We start from the raw sequence: 18,120 nt of genomic DNA, 5'->3' as shown, positions 1-18,120 counted from the left end.
AAATATGAAGTTTATAATCAAGAAAACAAAAATCAAAAATGACATTTCTAGTGTGGATGAAAAGACAGTAAAAATCATAATGCACAATAGCAGATATTTCACTCCCAATAATCTTTTTGGAATTTGTAGGTAATGGGATATTTTCATCCTGGGTAATATAATTGAGGCATTATGTGGTCCTGCAGGAGTTGAACTCCAGAGATGTGTACTTCTGTCCAATAGCTCTCTTGATTTTGGTGCTGCAAAATATCTACTTTATAGATTGAGGTTATACTGAATTTTAATTTGTGTATATGATGACTTTAAGCAAATAGAACATTTCTGAGATACTTCTTGACCTCTCTGCCTGCCCTTGTTGCACCTGCCATTGGAACTAACAAAAAAAAATTCTGTTTCTCTGTCCCTATATCTCTCAAGAGACAGCTTTATAAACTGAAGGTTAAGTGGAAAATATTAATTCCCTTGTTTTGCAGATGGTAAAATTGTAACTTTACCTGGGCACGGGCAATGTTATTCCAACTTGCTTTAGGGTTAACTGTATTCAATTTTCCAGAAAATAATAACTGAAGAAAATTGACTAAGTTCTTATACCTGTCAATTGTTTGGAGCTTTAAATATGTGAAATATAAGCATGTTCAATTGCATATGTTTTTGTTCATTGATCTGACTTTTGAGTAAGGTGAATCTTTTCTAACCATATCTGTGATGCTGTTGCTTGTATATTTTTACGACTATATTAACAGATGCAATGAATCAACTTGTCTGCTTTGTATTTTTATGCACTGTCTTATGATTGAGGCACTTTCCCTTTCATATTATGATGCATTGATTTTGCATTCTAAGCTAAAAAGGGAAATTATAACTTGCTTAAATGCAGGACAGTAAATGCGATTGATTACGTCACTCAAAAGAAAATACAAAAAGAGAAAAAAGAAAGTAATAAAGCTCTTTTTTGTGCATTAAGCAAAGTGAAGCTATCTTTGTAGCAGATGCACTTTTTAAAATTCATGAAATGAATATGCAAAAGAAAGAGTAAGAGTGAAATTAACAAGAATCCATCTGGTCCTCCTTTCTTGTTAGGGAAGGGAATTCTGGTTGGTATGTGACTCCTGACATACAACAGTTGGCTTCCCTCTGAAATGAGCTAAAAGCAATGACTTCAGATGCTGGAAACCAGATTCTGGATTGCTTTTGCCCGAAACGACGATTTTGAAGCTCCTGCCTGAACTGCTGTGCTTTTCCAGCACCACTAATCCAGAATCTGGTTTCCAGCATCTGCACTCATTGTTTTTACCTCGTTTTTCCCTCTGAAGTGGTCTGGCAGGCAACTCAAATGTAGTCCAGTTGTATGCAAAACATAATTATTTTGATAACACAAGATTTTCTCTTTGCACAATTATTTTATATTTTTGATGTGAGATTTTAAGAACAACAGGAAAGCATTTATCAAGTCAGATGGAATGAAGTGCAGTCTATATCAGATCAGAAAGGGTTTGCATAGAGATCTCAGTCAAGATAAATGTGTGCACAATACCGGTCTTAGACAATGGGACTGATAGTGGGGTGACTTTCAGAGACAAAAGCAAGAAGGTTATATTGGAGAGTTTCTTTTATCCATTCACAGTATATAGGTATCACTGACTGGCAAAGACAGTGATACTCATAACAAATTGCGTTTACAATTAATCCTAATCTGCCTCCTTGAATTATCCCCATGCTATGAAGTAGGGCATGAACAACAGTGAAGGATAGTGATGTAATTCCAAATCTGGATGTTGTATGACTTGGAGGGGGACTTGTATATAGAAGTATTCCCGTATCATTGTTGCACTTGCTTCTTTAGTTAGTAGAGTCGTTGCTGAAGGAGCCTTGATAATTGCTGCAATGTGTATTTTAGATGATACACCCTATTGTCACTCTATGCCTGTGATGGAGAGGATGAATATTTAAGGGAGTGCAATTCAGGTGGACTGCTTTATGATTGACTGACTAGATGGTATTAAGCCTCTTAAGTGTCGTTGGAGCTGCAATCATCCAGGCAAGTGGAGAGAATTTTATCAATCCCATTTGCACCTTGCAGATGTTTGACCACTTTTTGCAGAGTCAGGAAGTGAGTTACTTGCTGCAGAATCTCCAGCCTCTGATCTGTGTTTATAGCCACAATACTTATACAGTTGGACCGGTTAAGCATTTGGTAGCGAGAAGTGTCTGACAAAGAACTCAAGATGGTTGGACTCAGGACATTGCAGTAATGTACTGGGGCTGTGGTGATTGACTTCCAGTGTCGACAGTTAATTTCTTTCATATTGGGTGTGACTCCAACCAATGCAAAGTTATCCCCAATTCCCATTAACTTCAATTTAATTAGGGGTTCTTGTTGCCACATTGAATCAAATGTTGCCTTCATGTTAAGGGTAGTTGCTCACCCTGCTGGATTTCAACTCTTGTCCATGTTTTTATTAAATCTGCATTAAGGTTTGAAGCTGAGTAGTTCTTAGCATTGAGTAAACGCCACTTAATAATACAGTCAGTGACACCTTTTATCATTTTGTTGATTGAGATTAGCCTGATTGGGCAGTAAATGGCAAGAAGCTAACTGTTCTGCTTTTCACATTGCCAGAAAGATCCTAATATTTAGCTGTCCTGAAGCAGCGTAGAGAAGGACACTGCTGGTTTTCAAGCTTTAAGTGTTCAATACTGCAGCTATTATTGCAGATATTGTTACAGCCCATAACCTTGCCACATCCAGTGCCTTCATCTTCACGGTTTCTTAACATCATGTGGAATGAATTGAATTAATTGGAGATCTGAGAAAGAGACTTCAGGTTTCAGGCTGGTGATACTGACAAATACTGTAACCTTGATCTTTGCATTGTATCACTGTGTTTCCCACTTGTTGAGGATGAGGATATTTGCAGAGCCTGCTTCTCCCCTTTAGTTGCTAAATGTCCAGAGCCATTCATGACTGGGTTATGCAGGAAATCTAGGAAACCAGACACCTTCTTCCCATAAAAGTTCTCACAAGATGAAAATGTTTAACAGTTGCCATAAGTAGGGGATAAGGATTGTCTCTTGGGGTTTGTCAAAAATAGAGTCATAGAGATGTACAATATAGAAAAAGACCCTTCAGTCCAACCCGTCCATGCTGACCAGATATCCCAACCCAATCTAGTCCCACCAGCCAGCACCCGGCCCATATCCCTCCAAGCCCTTCCTATTCATAGACCCATCCAAATGCCTCTTAAATGTTGCAATTATACCAGCCTCCAGCACTTTCTTTGGCAGCTCATTTCATGAACGTACCACCCTCTGTGTGAAAATGTTGCCCCGTTGGTCTCTTTTATATCTTTCCTCTCTCACCGTAAACCTATGTCCTCTAGTTCTGGACTCCCCGACCCCAGGGAAAAGACTTTGTCTCTTTATCCTATCCATGCCCCTCATAATTTTGAAAACCTCTATAAGGTCACCCCTCAGTCTCCGATGCTTCAGGGAAAACAGCCCCAGCCTGTTCAGTCTCTCCTTCCAGCTCAAATCCTCCAACCCTGGCAACATCCTTGTAACTCTTTTCTGAACCCTTTCAAGTTTCACAACATCTTTCTGATAGGAAGGAGACCAGAATTGCACCAATATTCCAACAGTGGCCTAACCAATGTCCTGCACAGCCGCAACATGAACTCCCAACTCCTGTACTCAATACTCTGACCAATAAAGGAAAGCATACCAAATGTCTTCTTCACTCTCCTATCTACCTGTGACTCCATTTTCAAGGAGCTATGAACTTGCACTCCAAGGTCTCTGTTCAGCAACATTCCCTAGGACCTTACCACTAAGTGTATAAGTCCTGCTAAGATTTGCTTTCCCAAAATGCAGCACCTCATATTTATCTGAATTAAACTCCATCTGCCACTCCTCAGCCCATTGGCCCATCTGGTCAAGATCCTGTTGTAATCTGAGGTAACCCTCTTCGCTATCCACCACACCTCCAATTTTGATGTCATCTGCAAACTTACTAACTGTATCTCTTAAGCTCACATCTAAATCACTTATGTAAATGACAAAAAGTAGACGACCTATTGGTCCTTGTGACACTCCATTTGTCACAGGCCTCCAGTCTGAAAAACAACCCTCCACCACCACCCTCTGTCTTCTACCTTTGAGCCAGTTCTGTATCCAAATGGCTAGTTCTCCCTGTATTCTGTGAGAACTAACCTTGCTAACCAGTCTCCCATGAGGAACATTGTTGAATGCCTTACTGAAGTCCATATAGATCACATCTACCGTTCTGCCCTCATCAGTCCTTTTGCTACTTCCTCAAAAAACTCAATCAAGTTTGTGAGACATGATTTCCCATGCACAAAGCCATGTTGTTTATCTCTAATCATTGCTGAAAATGTGTTGCTGGAAAAGCGCAGCAAGTCAGGCAGTATCCAAGGAGCAGGAGAATCGACGTTTCGGGCATGAGCCCTTGCTCAGGAACCCTCCAGCATCTGCAGTCCTCACTTTCTCCTATCTCTAATCATTCCTTACCTTTCCAAATACATGTACATCCTGTCCCTCAGGAATCCCTCCAACAATTTGCCCACCACCGATGTCAGGCTCACTGCTCTATAATTCCCTGGCTTGTCCTTACCACCTTTCTTAAACAGTGGCACCATGTTTGCCAACCTCCAGTCTTCCGGCACCTCTCACCTGTGACTATCGATGATACAAGTATCTCAGCAAGAGGCCCAGCAATCACTTCCCTAGCTTCCCACAGAGTTCTCGGGTACACCTGATCAGGTCCTGAGGATTTATCCACCTTTAACCGTTTCAAGACATCCAGCACTTCCTCCTCTGTAATCTGGACACCTTGCAAGATGTCACCATCTATTTCCCTACAGTCTATATCTTCCATTTCCTTTTCCACAGTAAATTCTGATGAAAAATACTCATCTAGTATCTCCCACATTTTCTTTACCTACCAGCCTTTCCTTTCACCTGAACAGGAATATACTTTCTCTGGATTCTCATTATCTCATTTCTGAAGGCTTCCCATTTTCCAGCTGTTCCTTTACCTGCGAACATCTGCCCCCAATCAGCTTTCAAAAGTTCTTGCCTAATAGCATCAAAATTGGCCTTTCTCCAATTTGGAACTTCAACTTTTAGATCTGGTCTATCCTTTTCCATTAGTATTTTAAATCCAGTAGAATTATGGTCACTGGCCCCAAAGTGCTCCCCTTCTGACACCTCAGTCACCTGCCCTGCCTTATTTCCCAAGAGTATGTCAAGTTTTGCACCTTCTCTAGTAGGTACATCCACATACTGAATCAGAAAATTGTCTTGTACACACTTAACAAATTCCTCTCCATCTTAACCCTTAACACTATGTCAGTCCCAGTCTATGTTTGGAAAGTTAAAATCCCCTACCATAACCACCCTATTGTTCTTACAGATAGCTGAGATCCCCTTACAAGTTTGTTTGTCAATTTCCCTCTGACTATTAGGGGGTCTATAATACAATCCCAATAAGGTGATCATCCCTTTCTCATTTCTCAGTTCCACCTAAATAAGTTCCCTGGATGTATTTCCAGGAACATCCTCCCTCAGCACAGCTGTAATGCTATCCCTTATCAAAAATGTCACTCCCCCTTTCTCTCTTGCCTCCCTTTCTATCTTTCCTTTAACATTTATATCCCGGAACATTAAGCTGCCAATCCTGCCCATCCCTGAGCCATGTTTCTGTAATTGCTATGATATCCCAGTCCTATGTTCCTAATCATGCCCTGAGTTTGTTTGCCTTCCCTGTTTGGCGTCTTGCATTGAAATAAATGCAGTTTAATTATTAGTCCTACATTGTCCCTGCCAGACCTGACTATTTGACTTTGCTTCTGTTCTCAACTACACCAGTCTCAGATTGATCTCTTTCCTCACTATCTCCCTGGGTCCCCCCTTACTAGTTTAAATCCTCCTGAGCAGCTCTAGCAAATGTCCCTGCCAGTATATTAGTCCCCTTCCAATTTAGGTGCAATCGGTCCTTCTTGTACAGGTCACTTCTACCCCAAAAGAGATTCCAATGATCCAAAAATGTGAATCCTTCTCCTATGCACCAGCTCCTCAGCCATATATTCATCTGCTCTATCCTCCTATTCCTGTCCTTACTAGCTCGTAGCACTGGGAGTAATCCAGCTATTACTACTCTTAAGGACCTCCTTTTTAAATTTCTGCCTAACTCTCTGTAATCTCCCTTCAGAGTCTCAACCTTTTCCCTTCCTATGTCGTTGGTTCCAATATGGACAATGACCTCTTGCTGGCCTGTCTCCCCTGTGAGAACATTCTGCACCCTCTCTGAGACATTCTTGATTCTGGCACCAGGGAAGCAAAACGCCATTCTGCGTTTACGCTGCTGGCAACAGAAATGTCTGTCTGTACCTTAGACTAGAGAATCCCCTAACACAATTGATCTCTTGGAACCCGACGTACCCCTTGTTGCATTAGAGCCAGTCTCAATAACAGAAACTTGGCTGTTCATGCTTCGTTTCCCTGCGAACCCATCACCCCCTACATTTTCCAAAACAGCATACCTGTTTGAAATGGGTATATCCACAAAAGACTCCTGCACTAGCTGCCTACCTCTCTTACCTTTCCTGGAGTTAACCCATCTGTGTGACTGTATCTGAGACTTTCCCCCTTCCTATAACTGCCATCTATCACATACTGTTGCTATTAAAAATTCCTCATTGCTTCTCACTGTCTCTCCAACCAATCCATTCGATCTGATAAGGTTCGCAGCCAACAGCATTTATGGCAGATATAATCCACAGTAACCCCAAACTCTCTTTGAACTCCCCCATCTGATAAGCTCCCCCAACTGTATTAAAGGCCATTTTTGCTCCTTCACAATCTACAGACCCAGAAATTTATACTATCTTATTCCTCTACAAACATTGCCCCAGGTTAAATTAATAGTTATGGCTTATATTTTAAGTTTAATCAAGAGGCATATCGCCAAAAACATATAATCAAGAAAGAACCCACTGTACTCACTACTGCAGATTTACTGTAGGCTACACTTAAAACAACTACTAACTTATCTGATTCTGTGCTGTGAACCTTGCCCAACAGTTTCTCCAAGATCAGTTGTGAATTTCACTGCTTGTTCATTTTCCCAGATGCACCCCGATGTCCAACGATACATGAATTCATACAGCAAAGGCACTAACTGTGCAGGCTCTCTCTCTCTCTCTCTCTCTCTCTCTCTCTCTCTCTCTCTCTCTCTCTCTCTCCTGCAATGACCTCACAATGTGCTTCTTTTGTCTGTTCTTCTCCCTTTTAAAACTGTTCCTAAGGATCATTGATATATTGCCAGTGGTTCAGCACTAAAATTAAAGCATTGTTGCAGAATCAAAGTCCTTTGTAAACAGAAGGAAATACACCATGATAGGAGTATTGTATTCAATAATGGATCTCTTGGCAAAGTGTTGTCTCCACTTTGAAATAAAATTAGAGTTTTAGGTCTTAATAGTTTATTCCTATTCCAATAAATATAACAGATCGACTATCAAGCTTCTCTCCAGGTAACTTCAAAAGAGTTAGTTCCATTTAATTATTGGGGAATACAAAATTAATTCAAACTGAACATGGGCAGACATTAAACCTTTGGCTAATATTATGCAAATATGAAATATAAGCAGACAAATTGATTCTATCAGATTTCCCTCCTTTTCTACTAACAGACCCACTCTTGAGTTTTGTAAGTTTTATCTGTTAAATCTAATAGAATTAACTTTATGTTCACAAACGTTTCTAATAGCTTGTAGTCAAACGATTGGGATTTGATACACGTGTGACCATCTTGGGGCATGTCCAGCGAGGTGGTACGCCTTCTGCATTCGATCGAATCCTGGTAAGTAACTGGATCTTTCTTGTACCAGTTTGGGAAGTTTGAGTGAGACAGCATACCAGTCCTGTAACAGTTGTTAGGAACAATGGAACAGTATGCCATCCAGCTCCTCAAACCATTAAATTAGATTATGGCTGATCTGTATTTTGGCTTCATCTCATGGTTTCATAATTCTATGTGACCTAATAAAAAATCAATCCCAGTTCTAATATATCCAGTAAATCTAATCCTGAATGTTTTCAGAGGATGTCAGAATTGTACATTTGCACAACAAAAGTATAAAGACACTTTTCCTGACAATGTTATGACTAATTGTTTCTCCCTATCCACCCTATGTCCTCTAGTCCAGAAACAATCAACTCCTTTTACTCCCCTTAATAGACTTCAATTAGATCTGCCTTTGATCTTGCTTTCATTAGGGAACACAAGTTTTTTTTTGTTTGGTCCAGTGCTGTTGACGTAAACACATACCCTCCTGAACCAACCATGGTATTTCATTTAAATGCTCAGGAGCACACACCACTGAACTATTTCTTAACCGACTCACCTCTTTTTTGTTCTTTCAAGCTTCACGGTTTGGTCTCTCAAAAGGAATAAAACACTTGTTGATAAAACTGTTCCTTTTGGAGTTTCAGCTTTTGTCAGTGGTGGCATTGTCACCTCTGAGTAAGAAGATTTTAAACAGTTCTGGTGAAGAGTCACGTGGGCTCAAAACGTTAATTAATGTAAAAGGTAGTTTATTACTGTGGACTCTTGTGTGAAGAATGTTCTTGCTGCCATGTCAGTAACCCTTGTTTTTGCACTTTTTCCATGATCCAGGCCAGCAGGATGGGAGTAGAAGCTGTAGTTGCCTTGTTAGAAGCTTCACCAGAGACACCAGCCTGTGTTGTTTCACTTTCTGGGAATCAAGCCATCCGAGTCCCCCTAATGGAGTGTGTACAGATGGTAAGGTCATAATTGAGCCAATAGCAGTGTTTACAGGAAGCAAGATGATCTCTGTTTGGCAGCAATGGAAGGAAAGCTCAGCTTGCAATCCATATTTTTGTTTAAAGGTTGGGTTTTAAAAAAGCTTTTCTGTATACTTAGATTATTTAATCAACAAATGTTTGCGACCTTGATTTCATTTACATGTGAATACTTTTTGGAGCGATAATGACAGAATGAATTCAAGGAATTATGTATCAGCAACTGCTCTCACTTGCAGGATTGATGCTTTAATCATTAAGCATTTATATGAATATCATTGCATAGAATGACCTAAAATATATGAGGAGAGCTAGGACGAAGGCTTTGCACAAATCCAACCATGGGAACGAATCTACATTTCAGCTAAGGCAAACCTCGGCAATGTTGTACGAGATTCTGTCCATTACTCTCCATTTATATGGTTATCAGTTCTTTCAAACAGGCTTTTCAAAGCTTTACTGAGTAAGTACAAGGATTGGAAATGAAGGTAACCGAAAGCACTGTGAACAAAATCCAGACCATTGGTATCTAAAAAGAGGAATCCTTTTAAAAAGAATTGTTGAAACTTGGGCTGGAGGTGTTGGTGGTAAATGTTAACTATTATTGTAGAGTGGCCAACAACAACAAAAGGACTTGATAGTTTGTGACCAGGGTCTTATGAGTACTTCCATCTAGCATACTTACCTTATTATCCCCATTAGAGATATCATCATACAATGTTTTAGTTTTTTTTGTGGGATGATGACATTACTGACATCATTTATTGCCCATCCCTTGTTGCCCTTGAGAAGGTGCTGAGCAATCTTCCTTTATTACTGCAGTCTGTGAGGTGAAGGTACTTCTAGAATGATATTTTAGGAATTGAAAGATTTTGACCCAGTAATTGAGAAGAAAAAGCAATAGGATGATCTTAAGAATATACAATGATGTCTGACTAGAAGGCGAACTTGCAGTTTGTGGTATCCTAAATACCTGTGACCCTGGCCCTTCTGAGGACAAGGCATTATTCTCAGTGGAAATGGGTAGTTTGGAGTAGATAGTGATTGCTGACTGAGTACTTATTTTTGTTTCCATTTCAGTTAAATATTAGTTAAGATCTATTAGTAGGTAACATTAAGAAAGTAATGAGCAGAGCATTTAGCAGTTATGGTATTTGTTTTTAATTGATCAATCTGCTCAGGAAAGCAGTTAAATCATTCAGAGAACTTTATTTTAATTTCCTTGCTTTACATTACAACTAGAAATGGCATTAAATATTTACAACTGTGCAAAATTATAATTAAATTTTCCCATAAAATTGATTACTCAATCTGCAGCCTTGATGGCTTTAGATTTTGCTCTAGTCTCATTAAGTTTGCTGACCAAGATCATAGTGAAGACAATTTATGCCTCAATGATGTAAATAAAGAATGTTGCTAGGGAGCAGTAGATAATTTGATATTGTGCTTTGGTTGTGATACTGAACAAACAATCCAAAGGGAACTTACCTCTTCTGGTAAGTTGAGCCAGCATTAAATGACACTTTTCGATCCACAAGAGCAATCACTCTCAGCTCACCTGGATTTCAGTTCGTAAAGTCGGATTCAGAGTCAGAGTCATACAGCATGAAAATAAAGTCATACAGCATACAACCAGTTCATGCTGACCATAATCCCAAAATAAACTAATCTCACAAGCCTGCACTTGGCCCATATCCCTCCAAACCTTTCCGCTTCATGAACTCACCCAAACATATGTAACTGTACCTGCATCCGTCACTTTCCCTGGCAGTTTATTCCACACACGCACCACTCTGTGTTAATAAGTCACCGCTCATGTCCTTAATAAATCTTTCTCCTCTCACCTTAAAAAATGCCATCTAGTTTTGAACACCCCCACCCTAGGAAAAAGACCCTTGCCATTCACCTTATCTATGCCTTTTATGATTGTATAAACCTCGATAAGGTCACCCCGTGACCTCCTTCTCTCCAGTGAAAAAGGTCCCAGTCTTTTGAATCTGTTTATGTAAGTCAAACCCTCCATTTCTGGCAACATCCTGGTAACCCTTTCCTGAGCCCTCTCCAGTTTAATGATATTCTTCCTATAACAGGGCAACCAGAACTGCACACGGTACTCCGGAAGAGATCTCACCCATGTCCTGTACAATCTCAACAAGACATCCCAGCTCCTGTGCTCAAAGGTCTGAGCAATAAAATGCCTTCTTAACCACCCTGTCAACCTGTGATGCAAATTTCAAAGAATTATGTTCCTGAACCCTTGGGTCTCTCTGTTCTACAACACTACCCAGAGACTTGGCATTTTCCCTAGTCCCCTAAACTTTAAGAAAAAACCTGATGTCATAGGAAATTTGTAGCTTTGAGCTAACCACTGATTTAGTACAGGAAAAAAAAATCATTTATATTTGACATGAGTGGTGAATTGAATTAATAAAAAAAGGAACACTTCTTGGAATTCTTAAAGCATGTTTCAATTGGGAAAGGAAAAGGTTGTAGCCTGTTGTAAATAATCTCATGGACCTTGTGCTTATGCTGTAGACATGACTGGTGATTGATGACATTCCCTGTCAGTGAATTCTGAATGTAACTTGCACCTGTTGCTGTGTATTAACCCTAACGGTGGTGATATAGCCTTTATCGCTAAGCCACACATTGATCACTGTACGAGCAATTTCTCCTTTGAGTATCTTTGATTGTTTCATACCTCATGTCTGTCAATCAAAATCTGCTTGGCTGAACATTACAGCAAGTATCTAATTCAGATGTTTTCCTGGCTTTCCTCCCTCAGCTTCCACATTGTGTCACTTCTGGCCCTCAGTGATTACAACTTCCCATCTCAAATCACATTGCTGCCTCTCCCCCAGACTCTTTTCAGCTCCAAAGACTCATCCTCTTGTATAAACATTTCTTCCATTATTCATGGTCACTTCCTTGATCTTTCCATCTTGCAAGGCCTTCCTATCCCCATTGTAACTGGCAGTGATGAGGCAACCTCTGATCATTTTTCTGTTTTGCCTCCTATCCATATTTTCCCTAATCCCCAGCTCCCCCTTCTCCCAAAACCCCCTCCTCCTTTCAATGTCTAATCTTGGAAGATAAATTTCTGCAGTTACTAATTTGCTTACTCAGATCTTATAAGACCATAGGGTATAGGAGTAGATTTTGGCCATTCAACCTCTCGAGTCTGCTCTGCCATTGGATCAGAGAGTTCTATAGTCAGACAGATGTACAGCATGGAAACAGATCCTTTGGTACAACTCATCCATGCCAACCAGATATCCAAACCTAATATAGTCCCATTTGCCAGCATTTGGCCCATATCCCTCGATACCCTTCCTAGTCATATACCCATCCAGATGCCTTTTAAATGTTGTGATTGTACCAGCCTCCAACATTTTCACTGACAGCTCATTCCATACACACACCACCCTGTGCATGAAAAAGTTGCCCCTTAGGTCCCATTTATATCTTTCCCCCTCACCCTAAACCTATGCGCTATAGTTCTGGACTCCCCCACCATAGAGAAAAGACCTTGTCTATTTACCCTATCCATGTCCCTCATGATTTTATAAATATCTATAAGGTCACCCCTCAGCTTCCGAAGCTCCAGGGAAAACAGCCCTAGTCTATTCAACTTCTCCCTATAGCTCAAATCCTCCAAATCTGGCAACATCCTTGTAAAGATTTTTTGAACCCTTTCAAGTTTCACAACATCCTTCCAATAGGAAGGAGACCATAATTGCATGTAATATTCCAAAAGTAGCCTAACCAATGTCCTATACAGCCATAACATGACCACCCAACTCCAAGACTCAGTGCTCTCACCAATAAAGGAAAGCATACCAAACTCCTCCTTCACTATTCCATCTACCTGCGACTTTTCTTTCAAGGAACTACGAACCTGCACTCCATGGAGAATATGGTTTCAACCCCATACTCCTGCCTTCATTCCCCTAACTGTTGAGCCCTTTACCAATCAGGAACCTAAGAATCCTCTTCAACAGTAATTGGTGCCTTTATCCCTGTTTAAACCATTACGTCCTCTCTCTTTATTGTCAATGACCTTGGTTTATCCACTTACATTATTTTGGAAATCATTACCAGAACAGTTGGGGAATGGGAAGAGAAACTACTGCAAGTGATTCTGTGACTGCAATTTGATGTATTAGGCTGAAGCCAAGCAAAGGAGCTACCACCTAGCTTGGGGTGTCAGAGAAAAAGCACTAGTGGTGAATGGGTCAGCAGTGTCAACATTTGTAAAATGGTGAAGATTGAAGAAGGACAATTTATCACAGAATCATAACCAGTTGTCTCCAGGTCTGGCTGCACTATATAAAGCCTTTTGTGAGTTATTATTGACTCCTGATCAATTGCTAAAACTGCTCAGATTGAAACATTATCCAGGGATCCATAGCCCTTTTTCCTTCCACCTTCAAATCCTTCCCTCTTTCCTGCACTCTTGGCTCTAACAAAGAAGTATGAAAAAGTCAGGGACTTCTTGTGCCCCAGAGGTCCAATCCATTGATTAAGCTTTCCTTTCCGTCCTCAACTGGTCACACTTGCCCTGTTGTTTCCTACTGCCCTAGTTCAGAATTCATCAGTTTTTATTCCATATCCTACCTTTAACTGTCAGAGGTTGTTTTATCCATAACTCCTAATTCCTATTTTATTGCTTCTATTCCAACCAAGCCCATGACTGCTAAATTTCCCTTTCTGTACTGCGTGTTGGCTCATATGAATAGTTCCTCCTCAGGTACTATACTCCCCCTCCCAACCCATTAAATGTGTTGTCATCACTCATATCAAAAAAACACTGATCCTTATGGCCTTGTGAACTCCTGCTCTATCTCCAAACTTCTTTTTCCTCTCAAGTCATTTAACCTCCAATCCTCTACTCATTTTCTCCTCAATTCCATATTGAATTCTTTCAATTTGATTTTCAGCCTTGCCACAATATTGAAACGACTCTTAGTAAAGTTATTTTGTGACTGTGATAAACTGTCCTTCTTCAATCTTCACCATTTTACAAATGTTGACACTGCTGACCCATTCACCACGAGTGGTTTTTCTCTGACACCTCGAGCTAGGTGGTAGCTCCTTTGCTTGGCTTCAGCCTAATACATCAAATTGCAGTCACAGAATCACTTGCAATAGTTTCTCTTCCCATTTCCCAACTGTTCCATGTTGACCACTTACACCCCTTATCCCAAAAATCTAGTCTCTGAGTTCCTTTGGATTCCCCTCACTGACATAATCTGAAAGATTGTGTCAGATTCCACATGTATGCTGATGAAACCTCCTTTTACCTCACCATTAGCCCTCTTGAATATTGCACTTGCCTCTAAATGTCCTTTCTAACAGGATCCACAGCCTTGCCCCTCTCTAAATGTCTCTGATTTACAAGCCTTTTAGATATCCTACAGCTTTCCTCCAACACTGGACTCTTGACTCTCAAATTTAATTCCTCCATCATTGGTGGTGTGCCTTAAGCTGCTGTGGAACAATGCCTAGTGTCCCCTCCCTAAACCCCTGGGCCTTGATATTAAACTTAACTCCTTTAAGACCTTTATCCTTTGCCAGGCATTTGGTCATCTGACCTTCTGTGGCTCTGTGTCCAAACTTGTTCTATTATTGCATCTGCCAACAACCTTGGAAACTTTTACAAGATTAGAGGTGCTATATAAATGCAAGTTGTCGCAATTGTAGTAATCACATTTGTAATGCTAATTTGTTCAGACTTTATAACTTTTACATTTTATTTTCTTAAAATATGACTATAGACTCAGGAAGTCCAAAAGGCCATGGATGAAGGGAAGTTTGATTCAGCAGTGAAACTGCGAGGCAGGTAAGGAGACTGCAATGAGAACTTGGCATCATTAACGTCCATCATTACTTTAAAATGATGTTTGTCATGCTCGCACACACTTGTGGGCTGAATTGTGCCAAATATCCTAGTATTGGGGATGTTGGTTCATGTGAAAGTTTACTGGAGAGCGGGAGGATCACACAATCCATCAACAGTTAAACTCTGACGTGATGCCTGTGTTGTCATTTTGAAGTTCAACAAGTTTTTGTGTTCAACAGAATCAGGAAGTGATCATTAAAGGGATCTTCTGCCAGTTTCCTAGTTGATCTCATCCACCTAGTGCTGTGATGCTCCAAGTGCTTAGTATTTCCCAATTGTCTTTTCAAGTTGTAGAAGCCTGCAGAGAGTGCAGTGCCAGGTGATGAAGGAGCTTGTGTTGACTCCAAGACTTCTATACCAACAGTTGCACATAGACATGGTTACACTTGTCAGTTATAATAGAACAAAGGGTTTGAAGAAGGGTTACTCAACTCAAAACATTAACGCTGTTTTCTCTCTTCCAGATGCACTGAGTTTCTCCAGCAATTTCTGCTTTTGTATGTAAAGATGTGCAACTTGGAGTACTGTACAACTTGTAGAATGAACAGAAGGCTTGCAGAGCAGAAGTTCTGGAGTAGATGGGTGTGGAGGCCTCTCAGAGAGCACTTTCCCCCTCCCTATAACTCTTAGTCAAAGTAAAGCAGATATCTGCACATCAGTTATGGTAATCTCATTGAATCTGCCAACTAAATCCTCAAACCTGGAGCACAGTATCATTGCTAGTGGCTTTGACGGTGTCCTTTAATTTCTATATCCTTCCAGGGTGAAACTGGAAATATTTAGTAATATATTTCACACAAGTTTCCACCCACTGTACAGAGAGAAGGTCTCTCTTAACATTGAGTCAACTGCACTCCATTCACTTTTGTCAGAGGTCAGTCGGTGGAGAGTGCAATACAATATTTTTAAGAGTGCTGTCCGAGGAGCAGGGTATTCTTTGCTGCATGTGCATTGCTTTGTTGCTCTTTAACAAAACACAAGGGAGCGCGATTCCCTTTCTCTCCAGTCGCTAATTTGGCAGGGAATAATGCAGATAATGCATTTGGGTCATGATGTTAATCCAGAGCGTGGTGGTGAGCTGCTGCATTATTTACACTGCACAAATATAATGAGCGTAATATAGCCTCATGCAGTGTGATAAAGCAAAACTGACACAGTGCTTTAACTGCTGAGTTGCTTTGAAGGAGTCCCACAGAGCAGATGTGCAGCTCACTGGGTGGTTTTCTCTTGCTTTTCTATATGTTGCAGAGTCTTGAGGTAGCTGTCTTTAGTTATAATGAGTATTGAGGAGGAAGAGCATGGTGAGCAGAAAGGTAGAATCTTCCCTTTTTCCTTATTATCTGTCCAGGCTCTCCCTCAAAGACTCAGTGCAGTGCAACCCCAATTACTCTTTTACCTAAAATCACACACTTTACCTTCCTTGCTTTCCATCTTTCACTGACCAACATCGAAACTACTTGTGCATGATTGAAAAATAAAAGCCATGACAAAAACAGTTCCAAATCAAATTTATAAATAAAGTCAATGTGTGCTGCACATACAAGTCACCTAATGACCCTTCTGCCTTCCCTTATTGCCTGCCTTCTATCTTCCCATCTCTTGTCCTGGTCTTCCTATACAGTGCAACCTGGTGGCTGCTGCACGGCCAGCTGGAAGGCTGCTGACTTTCACTGAAGGGAACTGCAGGAGGTGCTGAAGGACAAGCACATGCAGCTCTTGATCCAGGAGGCTTTCTCTGAGGTTGCACCGTTTTTGTCATGGGTGCTGACTATCTCCGTTTGCTGCCAGATGGGCAACAACAAGGGCACTGCTATAGGGGCGGGGGTAGGAACATGCATGCTGCCTTCCTGAGAGATGACAGCTCAACAAAATCACTGCCATTCATCGAGAGCGATGCTTTAGCTTTAATGGGCATCTGTTGGAGGGCTGGTTGCTGGGCAGTTCTGATACAGGTGGCATGGTGGCTCAGTGGTTAGCACTGCTGCCTCACAACACCAGGGTCCCAGGTTTGATTCCAGCCTTGGGCTGTCTCTGTGGAGTTTACACATTCTCCCTGTGTCTACGTGTGTTTCCTCCCACATGTCAGGTGAATCGGCCATGCTAAATTGCCCACAGTGTTAGGTGCATTAGTCAGAGGGAAATGGATCTGGGTGGGTTATTCTTCAGAGGGTTGGTGTGGACTTTTTGGGCCAAAGGGCCTGTTTCCACACTGTAGAGAATCTAATCTAAATTGCAAACCCCTTTGCCTTTTGTAATCCAAGACATGATGTCAACTGTTCAAGCTTGCATGGCAACAAACTGTGCTTTCAGATCAGAGTCTTGAGTCTCCACTGGAGCATTCAAAGCTCTGGAGGAAGTGCTATGATGGAATTATTGACCATTGGATATGTGGTTGAGACCAAAGTGCATGAATGGATTTCACCACCACATTGGGTTCCAAGCAGTTCCACAAAGTCTTGTGTTGGGTTGACACCAGATGACTGCAGGATTAACAATGCACCATTGCATAAACCAGGCATCTTCTGTAGGCTGCTCCATTGAAATCCTCATCTGAATCCTCTGCCACAGAGGCCATCTACAACTGTACCATCGAGCGAACTGGCATCTGTACAGCGCTTGCATGTCTCCAAACTGTGGGCCACTCTGGTGTAGTGCCTCATGCTGTGTAGACCCCACCTCTGTGCTCTCCTCCAAATTATTCAGAATGTTAGTGACTGAAGTGGCTGGTACAACTATGATATCAAGTAACAACGCAGTCTCTTCATCACTGTCTTCTTATTGATCCTTCACTGGTGCTGACCTGGTGTTCCTAGGGATTTAGAAGTTCACAGTGCAGGAGAAGTAAGAGGTGCAAGTTCACACTTCAGCAGCTTGCAAGTTAGATGACACAATGGGATATGAAGAAGATGTGAGGAGGAGGATTATTGATAGTTTAAGCCACGACTATAGCAGTGGCCATACCAGAAGTGATCAGCACAACCTCTTTCATTTGTTGGTATAGTTGCTGTATTCGGCTCATAATTCAATCAACTGTAAGGTTAGTACTGACTGACACTGAAACAAACAGGCAGCATTTGAAGAACATGAGTTATTTGTGCATTGTGATTCATGCACCAGCCTCCAGGCTGTTGAATTTATCCTCTAAATCGTTTATTCTGCTTCAGAAAGATATTATCTCATAACCTTTAGTTTTGCAGCCAATCGATGCACATAGTGAAAATTGCAGCACAACTGTGCTTCCTAAGTTTATTGGCGTGCAGTTGATCTGTGCAAAATAAATTCCATTAATATTTTCATTACGTTATTCTGGGACATTGGTAAACGTAATCACAAAATTCCATTTGTCATGCATACCAAGAAAAAATAAATTTCGT

The 18,120-nt window shown here is 40.9% G+C and overlaps 1 protein-coding gene across 5 annotated transcripts in view; it reads left to right on the top strand.

Annotated features, from left to right (window-relative positions):
* Positions 1–18,120, top strand: part of LOC140480782 (ATP-dependent 6-phosphofructokinase, platelet type-like) — a 129,848-nt gene that overhangs the window by 54,710 nt on the left and 57,018 nt on the right. For all 5 annotated transcript variants that reach the window (XR_011961403.1, XM_072576154.1, XM_072576155.1 and 2 more), the window contains 3 exons: positions 7,790–7,882; positions 8,699–8,824; positions 14,622–14,686. Coding sequence is in view for 4 of the 5 variants with exons in the window: in XM_072576154.1 (XP_072432255.1) it covers positions 7,790–7,882; positions 8,699–8,824; positions 14,622–14,686 (284 nt within the window). In the remaining variant the exon portion in view is untranslated. The remainder of the gene's footprint in view (positions 1–7,789; positions 7,883–8,698; positions 8,825–14,621; positions 14,687–18,120) is intronic.

This window comes from Chiloscyllium punctatum, chromosome 8, assembly GCF_047496795.1.
Source record: "Chiloscyllium punctatum isolate Juve2018m chromosome 8, sChiPun1.3, whole genome shotgun sequence".
Lineage (NCBI taxonomy): Eukaryota > Metazoa > Chordata > Chondrichthyes > Orectolobiformes > Hemiscylliidae > Chiloscyllium > Chiloscyllium punctatum.
Note: the sequence above shows the minus strand (reverse complement) of the source record. Positions and strands in the feature narration are given on the sequence as shown.